At 34.1% G+C, this 24,345-nt stretch overlaps 1 protein-coding gene across 1 annotated transcript in view; it reads left to right on the top strand.

Annotated features, from left to right (window-relative positions):
* Positions 1 to 1,783: 1,783 nt before the first annotated feature.
* The window catches only part of LOC131840653 (pantothenate kinase 3), a 29,060-nt gene continuing 6,498 nt past the window's right edge, over positions 1,784 to 24,345 (top strand). Inside the window, exons 1-6 of the mRNA XM_059188828.1 lie at positions 1,784 to 2,052; positions 20,614 to 20,693; positions 21,267 to 21,379; positions 22,445 to 22,623; positions 23,243 to 23,416; positions 24,021 to 24,164. Of these exons, the coding sequence (XP_059044811.1) occupies positions 2,017 to 2,052; positions 20,614 to 20,693; positions 21,267 to 21,379; positions 22,445 to 22,623; positions 23,243 to 23,416; positions 24,021 to 24,164 (726 nt within the window). The 5' untranslated portion in view covers positions 1,784 to 2,016. The remainder of the gene's footprint in view (positions 2,053 to 20,613; positions 20,694 to 21,266; positions 21,380 to 22,444; positions 22,624 to 23,242; positions 23,417 to 24,020; positions 24,165 to 24,345) is intronic.

Here is a 24,345-nt window from a genome sequence, read left to right as displayed (position 1 = left end):
CTGGTGCCCCGCCAGCTAAACACATCACCCAACTGCCTCTAACTTCATGATAACCTGGTACTTTCACTGTATCACATTTATTATTTTATAAGAGGATGGAACTGACCTAACTTTATGTTCATCTTTTCATCCTCCACTGGAGCCCGCCAGCTAAACACATCACCCAACTGCCTGTAACTTCATGTTATCCTGGTACTTTCATTGTATTACATTTATTATTTTATAAGAGGATGGATGTGACCTGATCTTATAATCTTCCACTAGTGCTTCGCCAGCGTATACCGTTAGCGCAGGCAGGTACACTATTCCATTATCATAAGACTTTGTACAAAGTGTACTAGGACTTCGGTTTATCTTTATAGCGTCCATAGTTCCAACTATACGTTTAAGATATAGAGGTGTGTCTGAAAGATCATACAAACACGCCTTATGTAACTTAAATCGTCACAAATGTTAAATTTTTATATAAATATTTATATGTATATTACAATTATATGTTACTCAAAATATTTGAATATAATATTAGTATGTCACTGAGGATTCAATTAACGAGAGGCGTGTCTTGACGTTATGGTAAACAAGTTCTATATATATATTTATTTATTTATTTAACTTCAATGCACACAATACAAGAGGTAGTAAGACCATTTGGCGGACTTAACATCGTGCGGCATATATATATATATATATATATACATATATTTTACTAGCTACTAGTGCTACTAGTATTTCACCTGCGTTAAATTTCAATAAAAAATATAGCTTATATGTTATTCTGATGCATGCGCTATATTAATGTAAAGTTTCATAAAAATCCGTTCAGTAATTATTGCGTGAAAAGTAACAAACATCCTTACAAGCTTTCGTGTTTATAATATTATTAAGATTAAGATTTCTAGTATTTTTTTTATTTAGAGGTATACTGAAGATTTTTTGGAAAATGGATGTGTATAATAATATCTCAGGACAATTCACACAGCGCTATCTAGTACTAAACTAAGCAGAGCTTGTGTTATGTGTACTGGACAACTGATAAAAAAAACTGAAATTTGTTTTTTTGTAAATACATTATTTAATATAGAGACCACAGATACAAATACTTAAATACATATTTTTTCTGAATACATAGAAAACACACACAATATAATCATATTAATGAACACAAATGTTAACACTTACTTGAAATGCCACTTGCATCATCATCATCATCATCATCATCATCATCATCTACTTCTTCCCACTTGAAATGACACTTATCGCTGGGTATATTTAAATCTAAAGTTACGTCTCCGCCGTTTTTAAAATTAATTTTATTAACTTGTGATTCCATTAGCGGAAACTCAGTCAGAAATATTTTGGTATTGGCAATATTCTTATGCACTCTCTCCAGACTCAAATGTTTGTGCCGTGAGAGGAATGGAACCCCCGACCATCGGAAGTAAGGCGGTGTGTTAAACCGTTAGACCACCGAGGCCGTCAAAAATATCTACGAAAACTTCTGCTGTATGAAATCGTAGCTGAAGTCAATATGTTAATAGTAAATAATAATGTTAGTGAAACAAATAAGGAAATAAAAAAAAGTTTATCTATGGCTCTATGCGAAGTCGGGATGGGTTGCTAGTATTTTATAAAATTGGATTCCACCTTCTCCTTAAATGTATTCACACGCATCCACTTAACTTATCATTGCGCACGCGCATCGTCTTGGCGCACGCCTTGAAAAATCGCTCATTCGCTGCGTAGCGGTCGCGGCTCGCGGACGTCTCCTTCGTTTCATCGTCAATTAAATGTATTACGATTATCGCTTCCTTATCGAGTTCTGGTGTATCGTTTTCTATTACAATATATTCCTACAGACAATAATCGATAGATTAGTGCGTTACACACTGTTAGGTTTGGCCGACATGTTCGATTTGGATGTCGACGACGATTTGTGATATGGTGTAACTTGTTATCGACTTATTTATTCAACCTGTGATATTAGTGGTAATAGTTAATTAATTATTGTATTGTACCATGTCTGAAAAGTCCGGAGTGATCACTATACACCATGTAAGTTTTTTTTTATTAATATTTTTTAAGTAATGTTAATGGATCTTTTTTTCACTTGGAAAAAATCCTCATGGAGACCTACTCACCCCCAGAGAGGTAGACGGGTACTGCCGTACTCTACTAAAAACCCCAACTCTCTTCACCTTGAGAGTTACGGGAATGCGAGCAATCTTCCGTAACTCTAAATGCGCTGGTCCGCTTCTGGATTCTGATGGAACTCCCGTCTATGTTAACGGGTTTTTTATTAACTTGGAGGAAATCTCTATAAATTTAAATATATATCAAAAACACCGTTAGAGGTATCACAATGGGTGTAGTCAGAGACAATGTCAACTGTATTCACTTGTCTGGGTATAGGTTTAATTTTAACTTAATTATTATAGTAACATTATAATAATAATAATAATAATCTCAGGACAATTCACACAGAACCATCTAGACCCAAGTTAAGCTAGCTAGAGCTTGTGTTATGGGTACTAGATAACTGATACATATACATAGATTTTTTTTTTTGTAAATACATACATATTATACTTAGAAAACACCCAGACCGATACAAACAATCATACTCATGAATACAAATGTTTGTGCCGTGCGAGGAATCGAACCCGCGACCATCGGTCGTAAAGCGGTGTGCTTGACCGCTAGACCACCGAGGTCGTCAACATTATGAAGTATATACAGTAGAATCCGTTTATTATGACTCCGCATATATTGACCAACCGATTATTATGACGTTATTACACTAAGTTATTAAGAAGTTTGGTTTTCATATAAAATTCTATATAAAAAAGTCGGTATAATAACTTACCATACAGTGACATGTTGCTTATTTGGACCAATTTTGAATAAATTATATTATATAATTAGGTTATAATGACCAATAAACAAGAGCTGGGAAAAATTACAGATTACTTACATTAATAAATACATTTGTACTGATTACTTCCAAATTTTATTTTCATTTAATATATTTTTATACATATGTAGTTATTATATTTCTCTATTAAAATACTTAAGTACATACATATATACATCTATACAATATAAATAAAATTGGAGTGTCTGTTTGTAATATAGAAATGAACGTTTTTTTTACATGCATAAGAATATAAATACGGTACATACACCAAAATAACAATTTTTGTCTGTCTGTATATTTGTTCCGGCTAATCTCTGAAATGGCTGGACCGATTTTGACGGGATTTTTTTTGGCAGGCAGCTGTTGTAATAAGGAGTAACTTAGGCTACTTTTATTTTAGAAAAATAAAGTTAAATTCCACGCGAACGAAGTCGCGGGAACAGCTAGTATTATATAAAAAAGTGTTTATTTTTCATAAAACGCTTTGCATGACGTTCGCTTATTATGACGTGTTTGTCAATTCTATTCGATGTTATTATAAACGAAGTCAACTGTATTTGTGAACTAGCTGACCCGTACGACTTCGTCTGCATCGCACTTGCTCATCATTATATTTCTGCCTGGGAAGGCCTCCAGCAAGGTGGACCGACGATCTGGTCAAGATCGCGGGAAGGCATTGGATACGAGCAGCGCAGGACCGATCGTCGTGGAGATCTTTGGGGGAGGCCTATGTCCAGCAGTGGACATCTTCCGGGCTGCGATGATGATGATGATGATGATATTTCTGCCAATTTACATAATATCTTTATAAATTATAGCTTATACGATACGACGACCTCAGTGGTCTAGCGGTGTAGCACACCGCTTTACGTCCGATGGTCGCGGGTTCGATTCCTCGCACGGCACAAACATTTGTATTCATGAGTATGATTGTTGTTCCGAGTGTTTATATGAGATATTTGTATATATAATGAAATGGACATTTGGTTTTGATTTATTATATATTTGATTTTAAACATAATTATTAATATTACATTTGTAAATAATTAAATGGGCGTTCGGTATTGATTTTTATTTAAACTTCAACTTAATTCTTAACACTATAAAGTAGATATTTGTAAATAATAATTAAATGGACGCTTGGTATTGATTTTTATTTGAATTTCAACTTAATTCTTAACACTATAAAGTAGATATTTGTAAATAATAATTAAATGGTCGCTTGGTATTGATTTTTACTTAAATTTCAACTTAATTCTTAACATTATAAAGAATATATTTGTAAATAGTAATTAAATCGACGCTTGGGATTGATTTTTATTTGAATTTTTTACTTTATTATTAACATCATAAAGTAGATATTTGTGCATATCGGAAGTAATGCGATGTGTTAAATCTCTAGACCACCTGGCCCATTGAACTAAGCGGATAATGTATATTTAAAAAAGAATATAAAAGAGAATTTTAAAAATACGAATTTAAATTTGTAAAGAAATTTTAAATATAGCGGATTTACGTTAAAAATTACAGAGAGTGAATTCCATAAAAATGCGAAATTAAATTGGTAAGGAAAGCGAAAGTTAGGTTTATTAGTTCTCGAAAAATGATAATTAACTTAATTGGTCTAGTTTTACTAATTGCTTAATTTATACTTAGTTATTTTTATAATTAGCACTTAGAAGGTTTCTTTATATATGGTATAAAACTAGCCACTCATACGTGTACATGTATTATATATATAAACTTCCTCTAGATTCAATCTATCTATTAAAAAAACCTGCTTCAAATTCCGTTGCGTAATTTTAAAGATTTAAGCATATATATGGACGGACAGACAGCAACAGCGACTTTGTTTTATACTATGTAGTGATGATTCTCGTGTCACAGTGTTAATTGACTATTTCTTAGAAACGGCTTAATTTTTATGAAATTTTGCGTATAAATCGAGTAGGTCTGAGAATCAGCCAACATCTATTTTTCATACCCCTATGATAAGGGGTAAATAATTATTTTTTATTGTTTTAATTACTTTGTTTCTTTTAATTTCTTTATGATATGGCATTTAAATAAATGCAACTAAAATTGAAATTGATAATTACACAATGTAAATAAAGTGGCTTTTTTTAAAATATCTGTTAAGTAGTATTAGTAAAGTCACTAAACTATACCGTAATTACGATTTTAAACTTTATAATGATATATTATAATTAGTTATACCGTGTATTGTGTACGTAATTAATTTGATTTATTATATTTTTAATAATATAATTGCAATCGAATTTAAATTTTATAAATATCATTATTGTATATTATGACTTGCCATATATGTAAAGATGTTTTTTACATTGGTCAATAAATGAAACTAAACTAAACTAAACAATTACATGTGATGCCGACAAATGCATGGCAATAGTTGTTCATGCACCGTATTTTCATTTAATCTTAGACATAGACACCTATATAAATATACAGTGTAAATAAACTGGCTTTAAAAAAAAGTAATTCAGTTTAGTTTCTTGCCGGTTCTTCTGAATTGAATCTGTGTACAGAACTGGACGGTAGGGAGAAATATTAATATAAAAAACTTAACGTTCGTAAGTAGCTGATTCATATTCTATACATCTGTACATACATACATACATATAAATAAAATTGGAGTGTCTGTTTGTAATATTGAAATAACCGTTTTTTGCTACATGCATATGAATATAAATACCGTACGTACACCAAAATAACATTTTTTACAATTTTTGTCTGTCTGTTTATTCCAGCTAATCTCTGAAACGCCTGCCCCGATTTTGACAGGTAGCTTATGTAATAAGGAGTAACAAGCTACTTTTATTTTAGATTTTTGTCTGTCTGTCTGTTTGTTCCGGCTAATCTCTGAAATGGCTGGACCTATTTTGACGGGACTTTCTTTGGCAAGTTGCTCATGTAATATGGAGTAACATAGGCTACTTTTATTTTAGAAATTAAAGTTAAATGCACGCGGACGTAGTCGCGGGTACGAGGGACCTATCTAGATTATTTTATTATTACGATGTCATAATCCTAAACACTAAATATTAACGTAGATAATTACACTTTATACAAAGTATTCACCGAGTATTTTCCTGTTGTTTGTCATATCATAAAACTGAAATTGTTTTTTTATTTATTTACCGCTGTAAAATTGGTCGTCAAGTATTTACCTGTTGTTTTTCTATTTTCTTTATCATATAACTGGTATCTCTATGTCCATATCTCTCCTATTCCTACAATACTTAAGCCTAAACAAAGATAAAAACAAAACAGCCAAAAATAGCAACGCGGAACATAACATCGCCTTGGTCTAAGATTAGAGAAGTGTACAAATATTGCTTTGATAGATCTATTGATATCCGTATTGGAAAAAAATATTTAACCAGGTATACAATATAGAATAGAATAGTCTTTTTTATTCAAAATATCTTTATAACAACATATGCATAATGACTGCGGCCCTTACGTCCTGTACTGTAAACTGTTGAAAAACATGGCAAACCTAGGCCTATGCACAACAAAAATCTGCAGATTCTGCCAAGCTGAAGAGAAAACGCTACTACACATCCTATGTCGTTGCAGCCCTCATGCATAAACGAAATATCTCCTTTGGAAAGTATACACTCTATCCTGAGGAGATAAAAACCATCGCTCCTAAGAATATCCTTCAATTCTTGTCCCGACGGGTCTAGGTAGCGAACTTTGAAAAGGGCGAGCACAATAGATCTATGTAGGTCGCAGTGCTACAGGTCCATGCACCTAACAATAGTCCAAACGGCCCAATATATATGTATATGTTTATTCATGTAGGTATACTTTAAATTTTTATGGTATATCAAATTTATCAAAAATTTAAATAACTAGCTGACTGCGCAACTCTGTCTGATCATACTTACTTGACATATATTTTACCCAATTTACATAATATCCTTTTAAATTATAGCCTATATGTTATTCTGATGTATAAGGTATACTACTGTAAGGTTTCCTTCGTTCGTAAAAGATGATATGGTACGAAAGGGAGTAAATAACGAGATGACTGCATACAGGGATGAATGGAAGACAACGTATTACCACGACCACAAGTAAATGAGATAAGGAAGAAAAAGATGATGGAATGGTTGACGAGTCACTTAACGGTAAGTGGTAGCTGACTGATCTTCTATACCCCCTACACAAAGTATAAAAAAAAGAATAGAAGAAAATTATAGAAAAATATATTATGATATATTACATACTATGGTACATGTCTTTGTACTAACAAATTGTATTGTTCAAGAATAGAACCCGCTACCATCGGAAGTATGGCAATGTGCTAAACCACAACTGTCAACAACGAATGCCCTCAATAATGAAAAGGAAGATTAAACATTTAAATACGCAAAATATGAAGCCGGCCTTTAAAGGCGGTCAACTCAATTATCACGGCACGCAACCAATCGGTCGGATAGTGACAAATACGCAGACAGACTACCTAATAATGTTAAGGAATGCCACTTTCCAATTTTATAACGATGAGCAAACAAACTTGGCTCCGCTGTGCGCAAACGCAACTCGGTTTTAGGGTAAATTGCGAACTTTTCCGCGTCGTTACGATTAGGCACATTGGTTTTAGAAGATCAGCCCTCGGCAGTACTCCATAAATCAATAATTATTTTCTAGTCAATTTATATACTTTAATTTTAAATAGTTAAACGTGAGTAGCGGTATACATTTTGCGTAACACAGATCTCGCAAGTCTCAATATATGAACCCAATTTGACAGGTTTACGTGAAAGAGTTTTGAGTTATGAGGGGGTCAAAAGTGGCTCCAAATGGTTCGTGTGCTACACACGGTGCTGCTCGCCAGTTCTCTTACTTGAACTCGGCTTTGACACGCTCCCGCGTGTCTAGATCAGCGGGAGGGTATTAAGCATATTGATTTAAGAAGAAAAAGTGTAATCCATCACATTTAAAATAAGCAATCATGTTGCTAAGTAACAGTTGATATGTAACGTGCAACTGAATCAGATCGAGAAATTATATTTGCTGCTGTATATGATCCACTGAGCATAGGTCCAACCATAATTAGTGTTTAGTATTTTAACAGATTTAATTTGGGACATGTTTTTGCTACTATTGTTCTATTGTTTACTCTTCTGTATATTGTTTTATATTATGTATGTTATTTAAATGTAGAGATGTAGAGTGTCTTAAATGTAATGGATTTAGGGACCGTATTAGGCACATTGATTTTAGAAGAAAAAGTAATCCATCACGTTTAAAATAAGTTATCATATTGCTAAGTAAGAGTTGATATATAACGTGCAACTGAATCAGATCGAGAAAAAAATATATTTGCTGCTGTATATAATCCAATGTCGCCATCAGTTACTGAAAATAAGTATATTGCGGAAAATTCTCGTGAGATTCACTAATCAGACCCTGTATTCTTAAATTACTACTGAGGAAATGGGGGAGAGTCTAAAGATAGTAATGTGGTCTGATGACCCCATGCTTAGCAATGAATCATCACAGGTTGACACTGGAAACTATAGTGATAAATTCCTGATGAAAGTCACGATGGGCTAACTATCCGGACCTCATGCTCATCACCATCTTATCGTCTTCCACTGGTGCCCCGCCAGCGTATACCATTAGTGCAGGCGGGTGCACCATTACATAATAATCCATATAATAAACTAGCTTTTGCCCGCGGCTTCGTCCCGTTAATTTATCCCCTTTGGGGTGGAAATTATCAAAATCCTTTCTTAGGGGATGCCTACGTCATAGTAGCTTTATGCAGACAAAGTCTCAGACCGATCGGTTTAATATTGACAAAGTTTCATACAAACTTTCAACCCGTATTTTATCCCTTTGGGGGTAGAATCAATCAAAATTCTTTCTTAGCGGATGCTTACGTCATAATATCTACCTGAATGCCAAATTTCAGCCCGATCCGTCCAGGTGTTTTGGGCTGTGCGTTGATAGATCACTATGTCAGTCACCTTTGAGTTATATATATTTAGACTACTGAGGTCCATTCGCTGAATGGGGTGGTGTAATGGCATTACTGCGGCAGATTGCCGTCGTCAGTGCCGTGACCACAGAGACGATTTATTTTTATATTCTTTTATTATTTCTCTATCTATACATCTATATTCTACATATAAATAAAATTGTTTGTAATATTGAATTAACAGTTTTTTACTACATGCATATGAATATATATACGGTAAATATACCAAATTAACATTTGTTATAATTTTTGTCTGTCTGTCTGTCGGTCTGTTTATTCCGGCTAATCTCTGAAATGGCTAGACCGTTTTGATGGAACTTCTTTTGATAGGTAGCTGATGTAATAAGGGGTAACTTAAGCTACTTTTATTTTCGATTTTATTTTAATTTAAAAAAAAAAGTTTAAAAATAATAATAAAATAAAATAAAATATTTTTTTGCACGTTCTTGTAATGAGACTCATGTAAGCTGAGCGGTATAGGAAAAAAATGTGATGACTATTCAAAAGTGCTTCAATGTAAGTTAATTTAAATAAATCATGACCCAGGCTGACTTTTAGCACAGTCTAACTAGGTGAAAATTTATAACAAATGAGTTGTATATTTCATAAACGATCACGTCATAAAATGCACTTATAATGCATGCGTGCATGAATATTATGATTCACTGCTTCGCTTGCGTAACACGCTAACGGGACTGCTTGAAAACTGACATTTATTATTTTATATGTCAGTTATATTTCTAATTATTGCCTTTATATAATGACTACCTTTTAACTATCCGCACCTCATGCTCATCACCATCTTATCGTCTTCACTGGTGCCCCGCCAGCGTATACCATTAGTGCACCATTACATAATAATCCATATAATAAACTAGGTTTTGCCCGCGGCTTCGCTCGCGGTAATTTATCCCATTAGGGGTTGAATTTATCAAAATCCTTTCTTAGGGGATGCCTACGTTATAGTAGATTTATGCATGCAAAGTCTCAGCCCGATAGGTTTAAAATGGACAGTTTCATACAAAATTTCATCCCCTATTTTATCGCCTTAGGGGTAGAATTAATCAAAATCCTTTCTTAGCTGATGCCTACGTCATAACATTTACCTGCATGCCAAATTTCAGCCCGATCCGTCCAGTAGTTTGGGCTGTGCGTTGATAGATCACTATGTCAGTCACATTTGAGTAAAATATATATATATATATATAGATATAGATATAGATAAAAGTCCGCCTTTTGTAGCATATTTTATATAGCATAGAATGGAAAATAATTTATTCAAATAAACTTAACTTAAGCACTTTTGAATAGTCATAACAATGGTTTTTTTTAATCTACCGCTCATTCGGAAGGCTGTCTCATCACAAGAAGAACGAGCAAGAAACTTGTGTGTTTAAATAATCCTTGTAAGTTCACATTATACAATTCGAAACGTGTGAATACAAACTACCAACCAGCACGAATTTATTAGGGTTTCTATAAATCTTTACATCTATAGATACATATAAATAAAATCGGAGTGTCTGTTTGTAATATTGATATAACCGTTTTTTACTACATGCATATAAATATAAATACGGTACATACACCAAAATATATTTTTTTACAATCTTTGTCTGTCTGTCTGTTTGTTCCGGCTAATCTCTAAAATGGCTGGACCGATTTTAATGGGACTTCTATTGGCAGGTAATTGATGTAATAAGGAGTAACTTAGGCTACTTTTATTTTAGAAATATAAAGTTAAATTCCACGCGGACGTAGTCCCGGGGACACCATAAGATTAAATCAATCGTAGTGATAGATGCAGCATGGATTGCTAATATTTTTTTGTAAAATGATGTATAAAAAATATATTACACACTACCGTGTATATGGCACACACACACACACACATACTCTTGTTTATTATTAGTCTGTGATGTAATTAAGAATAGATTCATTCAATTGAGTTTCTTGCCAGTTCTTCTCAATTGGATCTATATATTGAACTGGACGGTATAGAAAGAATTATATTATATTATTATATTATATATTTCTTATATATTATATATATATATTATATTTATAGCAATCCATGCTCCTTCTATCACTACGACTGATTTAAGCTAAACTGTTATTTCAATATTACAAACAGACACTCGAATTTTATTTATATGTATAGATATATAGATAAGTTATTTCAGTTTTCATTTAATTTGTCCCCTCCGATCGATCCCCCGTCCAATTCAAACGGGGATCGAAATTACGACGGCCTGAGCCGAGGTTCGAACCCCTAGTGGCGCCCTCAGACTAAAGTCGTATCCGTCAGGCAGGAGTTGGCCTTCAGCCGCTCCATAAGTCCTTCCTTTGGTTTGGAGTGCCATCTGCACTCGCCCCCTAACGTCCGGTGAAGCTGTAAAGGCCAGTTGCGGCCAACAGCATTAGAGCAGTCCGAAAAAAAAAAAAATTTGTTATTGTCGAATTTTATTAGTTTACTAGCTGTTCCCGCGACTTCGTCCGCGTTGAATTTAACTTTATTTTTCTAAAATAAAAGTAGCCTAAGTTACTCCTTATTATTGCCTATTTTACACCTAAAACTATGACGTTCATAAGCGGCTAAAATGTCCTACTTTAATAAATGATTTTTGAATTTGAATTTGTAGTAGTTGGTTGTCTGTGAGATTGCTTTGAGCAATAAGCTCACATTTTGTTGAATATATTTTTTTTTATTATTTCGTTTTGTAATTATTTGTTTCTTTTATGCACAACAAAGAGTTTTATTTATTTATATTTATTACTAGCTGTTCCAGCTGTTCGTCCGCGTGGTTTGTAACTTTATTTTTCTAAAATAAAAGTAGCCTAAGTTACTCCTTATACATCAGCTACCTGCCAAAAAAAGTTCTGTCAAAATCGGTCCAGCCATTTCAGAGATTAGCCGGATCAAACAGACCGACAGACAGACAGACAAAAATTGTAAAAAATGTTACTTTGGTATATGTACCGTATATATATTCATATGTATGTAGTAAAAAACGGTTATTTCAATATTACAAACAGACACTCCAATTTTATTTATATGTATAGATTTATTGAAATTTGATTATTATTGTTTGTCTATAGTCTTGAAGTTAAATTATTTATGGTCTAATTTTGATCACTAGTATACATAAATCATCATTGCCTTGCCTTTATCCCATTATTTGTGGTCGGCGCAGTATGTCATTCTCTTCCACTGCTCTCTATCGGTCGACATATCTGAGCATACTCTTCTTTTATTCATATCATCTTTCACACAATCCATCCATCTTTTCTTACGACGTCCCCTCTCTTTACATCCATCCACATTCATATTATACACTTTCCATAAGATATGGTCCTCGTTCCTCCGCATATCATGCCCATACCAGCTCAATCTGTTACCTCACTAGTATACATAAACATTTATTTATTTATTTATTCTTTTGCACACAAAATTGATTTAATTGACTTAATGCCTGATGGCATTCTCTACCAGTCAACAGTCGCGTTGATCAGAGATAATAAGGCGGTGTAATTTAACAATTAATATATAAAGAAAAACAAATATGGATAAATACAGAAAAATAATATTATTTATATTATTATATGCAAATATATAACATACTAATATACCCATATAAAATACATATACAATTACATTAATAAACAAAAATTATGTATATATACACACATACATATAATAAAATTATATTAAAATTGCATATATAGTCTCATGGGATATTCTGCAGTTAAAAGTTTGGCTGAATACTCAAATTTTGAATAATGTTCACGCAATGATCTCTTCAAGGAGAATTTGGATTGACATCGTCTGAGGCCAACAGGAAGTGCATTCCAAAGATTGATAACAGTAATAGTGAAAGACTGAGAAGAGAAATTAGAGATGAGAAGGAGTATAAAGCAGGAGATTAGAAGAAGAGCGAAGATCACGAGAATGTGATGAACTAAGAAATTGAAATATTTCTTTAAGGTACTGAGGAGATAGTGGATTGTATAGAACAGAAAAAAGTTGACAGAGAATTCTGACACTCCTGCGCTGGCGAATAGGAAACCATTTCAGCTCAGAGCGGAAGTGTGAGATATGGTTATACTTACGAAGACCGAATATGAAACGTATGCAATTATTGAGTAAACTATTCATTTAACATCACTAGTATACATAAATATTGCAATAATAAAAAGACTGTAAGTCATTGATACAAGATATTTAAGAATATATTGTGCAGTTTGCACTCAGATACAGGTTATTCGGCCAAAGATGAAACAGGTTCTTTCGCCGTTTTGTGCTCTGTCTCTTACGTACTCAGTTATTTATACATATAAATAAAATTGGAGTGTCTGTTTGTAATATTGATATAAGCGTTTTTTACTACTTGTATATGAATATACTTGTACATACACCAAAATAACATTTTTTACAATTTTTGTCTGTCTGGCCGTTTGTTCCGGCTAATCTCTGAAATGGCTGGACCGATTTTGACGGAACTTTTTTTGGCTGATAGCTGATGTATGTATAAATAAAATTGGAGTGTCTGTTTGTAATATTGATATAAACGTTTTTTACTACTTGTATATGAATATACTTGTACATACACCAAAATAACATTTTTTTACAATTTTTGTCTGTCTGGCTGTTTGTTCCGGCTAATCTCTGAAATGGCTGGACCGATTATGACGGAACTTTTTTAGGCTGATAGCTGATGTATGTATAAATAAAATTGGAGTGTCTGTTTGTAATATTGATATAACCGTTTTTTACTACTTGTATATGAATATACTTGTACATACACCAAAATAACATTTTTTACAATTTTTGTCTGTCTGGCTGTTTGTTCCGGCTAATCTCTGAAATGGCTGGACCGATTTTAACGGAACTTTTTTTGGCAGATAGCTGATGTATGTACCGTATTTATATTCATATGCATGTAGTGAAACGGTTATTTCAATATTACAAACAGACACTCCAATTTTATTTATATGTATGTATATAGATAAGATGTAACTTTGAATGGCACTTCGAATTGATCACGCATGAGTGGCACCACGGGTATCACGTGATAACGTGTTTACCACTTACCATCAGGTGATCCGTCAGTTTGTTTATCATTCCAATGTAATTAAAAAAATATATTCTCATTAATAATTCACTTATTAATAATTATTTTAATTACTACAACGTGTTCGAGACTTAGCTATAATTATAGTTTGACACGATATATGTAGAATAATATTTATAATTAAATGTGTTGATTGTAATAGAATAGATAGGCCTCGATAGTCGAGCGGTTGTACACCGCCTCACTACCCACGACCGCGGGTTCGATTCCGTACAAACTTTTGTATTCATGAGTGTGATTGTTTGTATCAGTCTGGATGTTTTATATGTATGTATATATTGGCGCTGGCATGATCTGGGAATTGTCCCGTTACAAAATCTTTAAAAATGAGAAATTTAATTATGCTGTCCCGGCAAACGTTGTTTTGCCATATAAATTAATAACGCTATAAAAAAATAGGGGTTGATGATAGAAGGGTGAAAATGTAGGGTTGTATGTATTTTTTTATATAATAAAACTATAAATAAAATATAAATAAAAAATTTGACCGAAAAATAATAAAATAATGTTATGGACCCTTATCACTTAGGGGTATGAAAAATAGATAGTAGCCGATTCTCAGACCTACTGAATATGCATATAAAATTTCATAAAAATGGGTCAAGGCGTTTCGGAAGAGTATGGTAACTAAATACTACTAATACTAATTTTGTATATAATATACTAGCCACTCGTCCCGCCTTCGCCCGGGTGTACATGTATTATATATATAAACCTTCCTCTAGAATTACTCTATCTACTAAAAAAAATAGCATTAAAATCCGTTGCGTAGTTTTAAAGATTGGGTGAGTTTAAAGATGGTACATAGGGACGGCCAGACAGCGACAGCGACTTTGTTTTATACTATGTAATAATGATATATAAAATACCAATAGGAATGAATAAAAGAGATTTCAAAACCGTGGAAAATTTATTTCTTTTCTCTCTTATGTGACGCACACGAAGTTTCGCGGGTCAGCTATTAAACTTGATAAACATATTAGAATATTAATAAGTAGTTTAGTTAGACGACCGTGGTGATCTAGTGGTTTGGCACATCGCTTTACTTCCGATGGTCGCGGGTTCGATTTCTCGCACGGTAGAAACGTTTGCATTAATGATTTTTATAATTTCAATCAAAAAGTCAAATCAAAATTATGATTAAAGGTTATTGTGCTCGCCCTTAGTCAAAGTTCAGCTCCTAGACCCGTGAGAGACAAGAATTGAAGGATATATTTAGGAGCGATGGTTTTTATCTTCTCAGGATAGAGATACTTTCCAAAGGAGATATTTCATTTATGCATGAGAGGGCTACAACCACATAAGATGATAATAACTTTCCTCTTCTGTTTGGCAAAATTGGCAGATTAATGTTAAACTGAGGCCTAATTTTGCCATGCTTTATTAAATTTTCAGTGTCCAGTGAGGGCCTAAGTGAGAGTTATATTGTAGTTTTGATTCATCGTGATATCTTGAAGTATTTAGTGAGTAGAACTATCACAGTAATCATTCAAATTCGCCGTCTCCATGCAGGATGACGGATTTGCTCCAATACTTATTATTGGGTTATATTTCGCTTGGGCCAATATCAGAATTGCAGTAATTGTCACATTTAATTAGATTTAGCAGAGGAGTAATACGTATCTTATCATGTGTGTTGATTTATCATGGACGTGTCCTGATAAGTAGGTACTCTAGTATTACATCATCAACCTTCTTCAGGGCTTTTCCTGTTTGGGTTGGGCACAGATTGTTTTTGATAGCATCCTGACCTAGGTTTGGTTCTGAGATTGAATAAGGTATCCACAGTCTAGGGGTTTAGCATCTTATTGTTATGAGAGTTTGTATTTTTTTTTGTGGATGATAACGGAATGGTGGACTCGCCTGCGCCAACGGTTTACGCTGGCGGGGCACCAGTGGAGGATGATAAGACGAACATGAAGTCAGGTCAATTAGCCCATCGTGACAAATTCACCATCGTGATAAATTTATCACGATGGTTTCCAGAAGGACCTTCGTGGAAGTGACCCTGACATGGTACATTGCTAGTAATGGGGTCATTAGTTCACATTACTAACAATTCCCTTCCCACCGAGAGTTTGTATTCGTCTGGGTGTTTTCTATGTACATTAAGTTTAATAAAGCATTTAAATATTTCTGTCAGTTGTTTAGAACCCATAGTACAATCTTTGCTTAGTGAGGAACTAGTTTGCTTTGTGTGAATTGTTTTGGTTTTAATATGTTGTCTCTGTGGTCTAGCGGTTAAAAGCACACCTCTTTAATGGCTGTGTTCACGGGTTGGATTCCTTTGCGGTGCAAACATTTATATTCTAAATTATGATTATTTGTATAGCTCGGAGTATTTTCTATGTATAGTATATCTATGTATTATATTTCTGTTAGTTGTACAGTACCTATAACATAACCTTGCTTAAGCTTAACTTGGGACTAGACGGCCAGTGTGAATTCTCCTAGGTTATTATTATTATTAACTCTGCCCCCACTCCTCTCCTTAGTTATTTTAGTTATTGATCAGAGATCAAACAGTTGTTAATTTGTTAGTTGATGACGTATGATGAATTCCACCACCTTTTCCGGAAATAGCTTTAGCTATTGTTAAGACGTTTAAACAGTTGTGAATCATATGTTTTATTGGATTAGGTGTTATTTTGCGGAAGTCCATGTCATTATTTAATTGATTTATATTATTTATATTTAGCACGCGTGAGATCACAAAAGTTCATCTAAACATGACTGCTGCAGGCAATTACTAGAGCTCGGATATACCTTAGAAGCGTTGACTCTTCGGCGACTATAAATATAATAAATTAAATCTTATTCTATTTATATTTTATACTAGCTGTTCCCGCGACTTCGTTCGCGTGGAATTTAATTTTATTTTTCTAAAATAAAAGTAGCCTAAGTTACTCCTTATTACATCAGCTACCTGCCAAAAAAAGTCCTGTCAAAATCGGTCCAGCCATTTCAGAGATTAGCCGGAACAAACAGACCGACTGTGGGTGTGTAATGCGTAGGAATGAAGATAATATTTTAAGGAAGGTGGTACATATAAATGTGGATGGCTATAAGGGCAGAGGAAGGCAGAAAAAGAGATGGATGGAAAAACTTCCACTTGGCAAGTCTCAATTCTTAGGAAATTCCTTTTCATTTCGCGCTGCTCGGTTATGGAATAAACTACCAGTACAGATACAGGAAAGTCCATCAATTGGTTGTTTTAAGAAAAGGTTGAAATCACACTATTTATCGACCTTAGTATGATTAGTTTCATCATGTATTTTATTATTTGTATTTTGTGTAATATATGTAGATATCTATAGTAATTGTATATGTATGTATATATATATATATAGCTTTTATTAATGTTTATTTTATTTATTATTGTATATTTTATTATAATATAATTAGAACTTAATTTAATTTGTTGAATTTTAAATGTTTTATTTTTCTCAACTTTTGGACATTTCAACATAATAGTGTTAATTGCAAAGGTGTTACCTACTCACTACTAGCTATGCCACATTGTTGGGTTGACTGGTAGAGATCTCTCTTAGAGATAAGTCCACCTTTGCTCACTTTGTATATGTTTAAGTTTACAACTGTATTTAAAAGTGCAATACAGAATATATATATAACGGTCCCAAATTGACCACTAATAGGGATGATCTTGCCTCTTACCACTATAACTATTTTACTCTTATTTAGTTACTCTACCGGTTCTGTATTAAATATTTTGACTTCAATAAATTATTGCTAGTTGGTGTTTCTATTCATACGACGACTCGACTTAAAAATGCAGTTACAACAAAATTATTTAAAAGACCAACACGCAAGTTTCATGCTCGTTCTTCTTGTGATGAGACAGTATTCCGAATGAGCGATAGATTGAATGAAATAAGTTATGACTATTCAAAAGTGATTAATAAGTTTATTTGAATAAATGATTTTCTATTTCTGATATCGGCGATCAGGTTTCCGCACTGATTGGTGATCTTTTGTTTCAATGGCAACTAAATGTATTTTCCCCAGAATGTTGCGACGATTTTTGCGCATTCTGTCGCATTTTTTAGATCTAGTTGGGTACAAAGGACAGGTCAATAGAGGGGCCATAGTCTGGGATGGTGCTCCGCAGTCACAAGCCTCTCTTGATGCGACACTCCATTTTACCAAGCTGTATCTGCAGCGGCCCATCTGGGTTCTCACACATGCTAATTGTAGCGGAATTAAACGAAATAATATAAATACATAAAACAGTTGTGTATCGGTTCGTTGATGACTTTTGATACTTGAATGTATAAATAATGAGATGGTATTGTTACACTTGTATAATTAATGTGTATTTAAATGTTTACTCGTTTCTTACGAATATAAGAGTTTTTTTTTTTAGGGTTGATAAGGGAATGGTGGACCCGCCTGCGCTAACGGTTTACGCTGGCGGGGCACCAGTGGAGGGTGATAAGATGAGCATGGGGTCAGGTCAGTTAGCTCATCGTGCAAATTCACCAGGAATTTAACACGATGGTTTCCAGGGGGAACCGCGTGGGGGTCAACCTGACATGGTACATTGCTAGCAATGGGGTTATCAATCCACATTACAATTACAATTACAATTACAATCCCCTTCACCCCCGAATATAAGTATATAGTATGTGATATTTTTTAATGTATATATATATATATATATAGTAGGTACACATACATAAAAAACGTTGGGAAATTATACACCAGTGTGTAGATGGATAGTTATTTGTATTCAGTAGCTTGAAAGCTAGCTGGTTCTATGGCCAGGTATTCTGTGTTTTTTTTTTTTATATATTACAGGCTTTCTGTATCTGTTCTTTGACAATTAGCATTTCTAGATATGTTCTTTTGTATTCTATACATATCAATAAAATTTGAGTGTCTGTTTGTAATATTAAAATAACCGTTTTTTACTACATGCATATGAATATAAATACGGTACGGTACATACACCAAAATAACAAATAAATTTTTTACAATTTTTGTCTGTCTGTCTGTCGGTCTGTTTGTTCCGGCTAATCTCTGAAATGGCCGAACCGATTTTGACGGGACTTTTATTGGCAGGTAGCTGATGTAATAAGGAGTAACTTAGGCTACTTTTATTATAGAAAAATAAAGTTAAATTCCACGCTAGCTAAAAAGCTGGTATAAAATAAAGTCGCTATCATTGTCCGTCCGTCCCTATGTATGCTTAAATTTTTAAAACTACGCAACGGATTTTGAAGCTGTTTTTTTCAGTAGATAGAGTGATTATACAGGAAGATTTTTACATATAATACATGTACACCCGAGCGAAGCCCAAAAATATGAAATGTAATGAAAGTAACAAAATTTATAAATCACTACATTTTAATAATTAAAATGGAGTTATTTATAAATTTTGTTACTTCCATTTAAGGGGTATTACATTGTCTATTAAATACAATTTATTTCATTAAGCTAGTTCTACTAATAGTTACAATCTATTTCATTCTTAGTTCCCGAGATTTATAGGTTTTTCAAAGTGAGCCGGATTCATTGCTCTCGCGTGTATTAGTTTGCGGACACTAATACTAGCTGTCCATTACTGTTAAGTAAGTTAAGTTTATGTACCAAGTAATTCTGGTTAGTTTAATATTGATGTTTATAATTGTCTCTATTTATATTCAATACGAGATGACCCTATGAACTTCATATCGCCTACATTGTAAGTTATCTGATATTTGCACTACGCGCAGTGCAAATAATTTTAACAGAGATACAAACACACTGAGTAATTTTATATTATTAAATAATTAGGACTAAAATAACACTTGTTTTCTTCATTACTAACTACTCGCACCGGCTTCGCACAGGTGTACTTGTATTATATATATAAACCTTACTCTTGAAGCACTCTATCTACTAAAAAAAACCGCTACAAAATCCGTTGCGTAGTTTTAAAGATTTAAGCATACATAGGGACAGACAGACAGCGACCGCGACTTTGTTTTATACTGTGTTATAAAATAGCGATATAATAACTATGTAATAATGATTTGTATTTTATTAAAAATGCAATTCCTCGATCCGTCTCTACATAAAACGTGCTACTGATGCTTTGAAGGTCGGCAAAGGGCCCCTTTAACCCACACCAGGGTCACAAGTCCCGGGAACTGCTCGGAGTTTCCCTCTCTGTCATACGATAGAACCGGCACCTGTACTGTTACTACAGTTACAGTTAATGCTATTTTATTTTATTGCCAAGGAATGCTATTTTTTTTTTATTGAGTTGTATGGGCTATTGTCAGATGTGTAGCACCTGTAGCACTGCGACCTACATAGATCTATTGTGCTCGCCCTTTTCAGAGTTCGCTACCTAGACCCGTCAGGGACAAGAATTGAAGGATATTCTTAGGAGCGATCGTTTTTATCTCCTCGGGAAAGAGTGTAAACTTTCCAAAGGAGATATTACGTTTATACATGAGTGGGCTACAACCACATTGGTTGTGTACTGGCGTTTCCTCTTCTGAGTTTCTTGTCTCATACTCATGTGTATGTTTTGTCCACAGATGCGCCTACACCGGTGTGAGGGGTGCCTTGCGGCGTGCGGGCGGGAGGGCCGCGCGGCGCCGCTTCCTGTTCTTACTAGGTATGTTTTTTTAACAATTGTCGACTCCATAGTTGTCACAATACTCTTATATATGGTTATATCTTATTACAGCAAGAAAAACTAACTTATATTTCCTATAAGTTAGTTTTTCTTGCTGTTATAAGTGTGTTTTTAAATTTTTTTCAATATATATTAAGAAGGAATAAACTCTTTTGCTGTCTTGTTTCAATGTAGTATTGGTTTGGTAATTAGTCCGCAGATTCTGAGCAGTTTTAACTCAATTTTTAATTCTTCTTACATACCCAACTCTCCCAACTATACATTAGAGTTCTTACTTTTGGAGTTAAAAAAATCTTACACCACTTAGTAAAAAAAAGCGAGCGTCGCGTCGTACTAGGAATACAGAGGTTTATGAGCGAATATGTTTGACTTTGAGGGCCTCCGAATATAAGAATAGAAATAGAAATAATCTTTATTCAAATAAACTCAATACAAGCACTTTTGGATAGTCATATTTCTTTATTCTACCACTCAATTGGACTGCAGAGTCATCACAAGAAGAATGAGCAAGAAACTTATGTGAAGACTATAGATGTCTCTTTTTATCTGCAGGAACAAGTTACTGAAACGAGCGAGACGTACACCTTACTCATCTCCGATGAGCAAGCAGACCTCCAACATGGTGGAGCCGGCGCCCCCGACGCCACCAGACAACGATGCCCCACGTATGTACTGAATACATAAACATAGACAATAAAAAAAAAAGGATTTTTTTTTTATATATTTATTAAACTTTAATGTACAGATACATTAATAAAGGTGCACATGACAGACTTAACACCTAGAGGCATTTTCTCCCAGTTAACCATAGGGCAAACAGAGATTCACGTGGGCGGTACATTATGATTAACATAATATATATATATATATATATATATATAAATACATACCAATACATATACATACGATATATATACAAATCAACAATGAAAGTCAGATTCAGGATTATCTTCAACAGAAACGATTTCATCATCATAGTGTTACATAATTAACCCTCTGCTTAGATCTATTGTACTCGCCGTTTTTTAAAGTTCGCTACCAAGACCCGTCAAGGACAAGAATTGAAGAATATTCTTAGGAGCGATGGTTTTTAGGATGAGAAGCATAGTATCTTAGCTCTCTGGAATGGCGACGCATGAGTATCACAAGTGTCACATAATAAGGTGATGTCGTGGGCTATTGATGACCTTGGTTATCTAGTGGTCTAGCACACCGCTTTACGACCGATGGTCGCGGATTCGATTCCTCGCACGGCACAAACATTTGTATTCATGAGTATGATAGTTTGCATAAGTCTGTGTGTTTTCTATGTATAATATGTGTGTATTTACAAAAAAAATGTATGTGTATGAATCAGTTATCTAGTACCCATAACACAAGCTTTAGCTAGCTTAACTTGGGTCTAGATGGCGCTGTGTGAATTGTCTTGAGATTATTATTATTATTATTACAATTCTAGTCATACCCCAGTGGAGGATGATAGGATAATATTGAAATCAGGCTCCTGTTAATTCACTATGAAACTAAGCCTGATTATTTTCAAGTGGTGTCAACCTGACATGGTACATTGCTAGCAATGGGGTCGAGAGTCCACATTACTAACAATCCCAACGAGTCAATTAGCCACCTACACTTTATAGACTTAACCATGATTTCAATGTTTTTAATTTATGTTTTTTTTTCTTTATTCTTGTTAACAGTGATATAAAAAATCTATTTATTTTTTATAGCAATGCCATGGTTCGGAATGGACATCGGCGGTACTCTGACCAAGCTGGTGTACTTCGAACCTCGGGAGAACAATAGAAGGGAACTGGACAAGGAGACGGAGGTGCTGAAGAATATCAGGCGATACCTGACGAGGAATTCTGCGTATGGCAAGACTGGGCGGCGTGATGTACATTTGCAGGTTGGTACTAATTTCTTGTGTCCGTTTATAAATCAAAACAAGATTTTATTCTTGTAGGACATTTTTGCCACTCTTTAAATGGCCTAGGTGATGTAGCGATTTAGTACAATGCTTTGTTTCCAATGGTCGCGAGTTCGATCCTCGCACAGTACGAATATTTGTTATATACTATGCTTGTTTCTATTGGTCTGGGGGTTTTCTATGTATATTATGTACAAGCAATGCCCGCGGTTTCACCTTTAAGCGCGTTAAATTTCAATATAAAATATAGCCTATGTGTTATTCTGATGCATACGCTATATTACTGTAAAGTTTACTTATTATTGGTTATCAAATCGATGTTGTTACAAACAGATGGTCAACGTCACCAACCAGAATTTATTTAGAAATTTTTGAAATTATTTTTTTCTTTTTTCTTAATTTGTTTTTATTTGTTATTAACAGATGGACAACGTCACAATCCAGAATTTTCTTTGAATATTTTTTATTGTATTTTTTTTTAATTAATTTTTTAATAGTTGTTTTTTTTTATTAACAGATGGACAACGTCACAATCCAGAATGTTCTTTTAATATTTTATTTTATTATTTTTTTAATTGTTATTTTTTCTTATTAACAGATGGACAACGTCACAATCCGTGGTCGCCGCGGTACGCTCCACTTCATCCGGTTCCCCACGTCGGAGGTGGGCGCGTTCCTGCAGCTGGCCCGCTCTAAGGGCATGGCCGATCTAGTGAAGACCATATACGCTACCGGCGGAGGTGCTTACAAGTTCGAAGAGGACTTCATAAAGGTAAGTTTTTTTATGGATGATAATGGAATGGTACACCCGCCTGCGCAAACAGTTTATGCTGGGGGCAGTTAGCCCATTGTGACAAAATTATGGGCAACTGGGCCCCGAACCCTTATGTGGCGTACCTCATTGCCTAAAATTGGGACATTTCAAATATATATATAATAAATAACCAAACAAGAAATTTCAAATCTCAAATTTTCCCCGTTTATGCATAATTTTTCACTGATGCTTCGTTTAAAAAAAAAAACTTAAAAACAATCAAAATTGACAGTGTATAATTAAAAATTAATAAAAAATGTAACACGAATAATTTATTGTAAACTAGCTGACCCGTGCAACTTCGTCTGCGTTTCATTTCCTCACCTATTGCAATATTTTTCATTGCAGCTCCGCTCCTATTGGTCGTAGCGTAATGTTATATATAGTAGCTTAAAGCCTTCCTCGACAAATGGACTATCCAACACAAAGATATTTTTTCAATTCGAACTAGTTGTTGCTGAGATTAAAGCCAGGTTCAGCTATAGTGTATATAATGTTATCAAGTACCCCAACATTTACCCCCGCCTCTTCTCAATAATATGTATGATCTGTCTCTTTTCAGGAGGTGAACATGAGGCTCTCCAAGATGGACGAATTGGACGCTCTGATCGCCGGCGTACTGTTCTCAGACAGTATGAACTCGCACGAGTGCTACTACTGGGCGCCGCCGGATGAACTGCCGGTGCACCACTCTGCGGCAGATTCGGTAATTACAAATCAGTAGTTATTATCTGTTTTTTTTTTATGGATTATTTAAAAGAGCAACACACAAGTTTCTTGCTCGTTCTTCTTGTGATGAGAGCTTTCCGAACGAGTGGTAGATAAAAAACAAATTGTTATGACTATTCAAAAGTGCTTAAATTAAGTTTATTTGAATAAATGATTTT

Source organism: Achroia grisella, unplaced genomic scaffold (assembly GCF_030625045.1).
Source record: "Achroia grisella isolate CSIRO2021 unplaced genomic scaffold, CSIRO_AGI_Agris_v1 utg149, whole genome shotgun sequence".
NCBI classification, from domain to species: domain Eukaryota; kingdom Metazoa; phylum Arthropoda; class Insecta; order Lepidoptera; family Pyralidae; genus Achroia; species Achroia grisella.
Note: the sequence above shows the minus strand (reverse complement) of the source record. Positions and strands in the feature narration are given on the sequence as shown.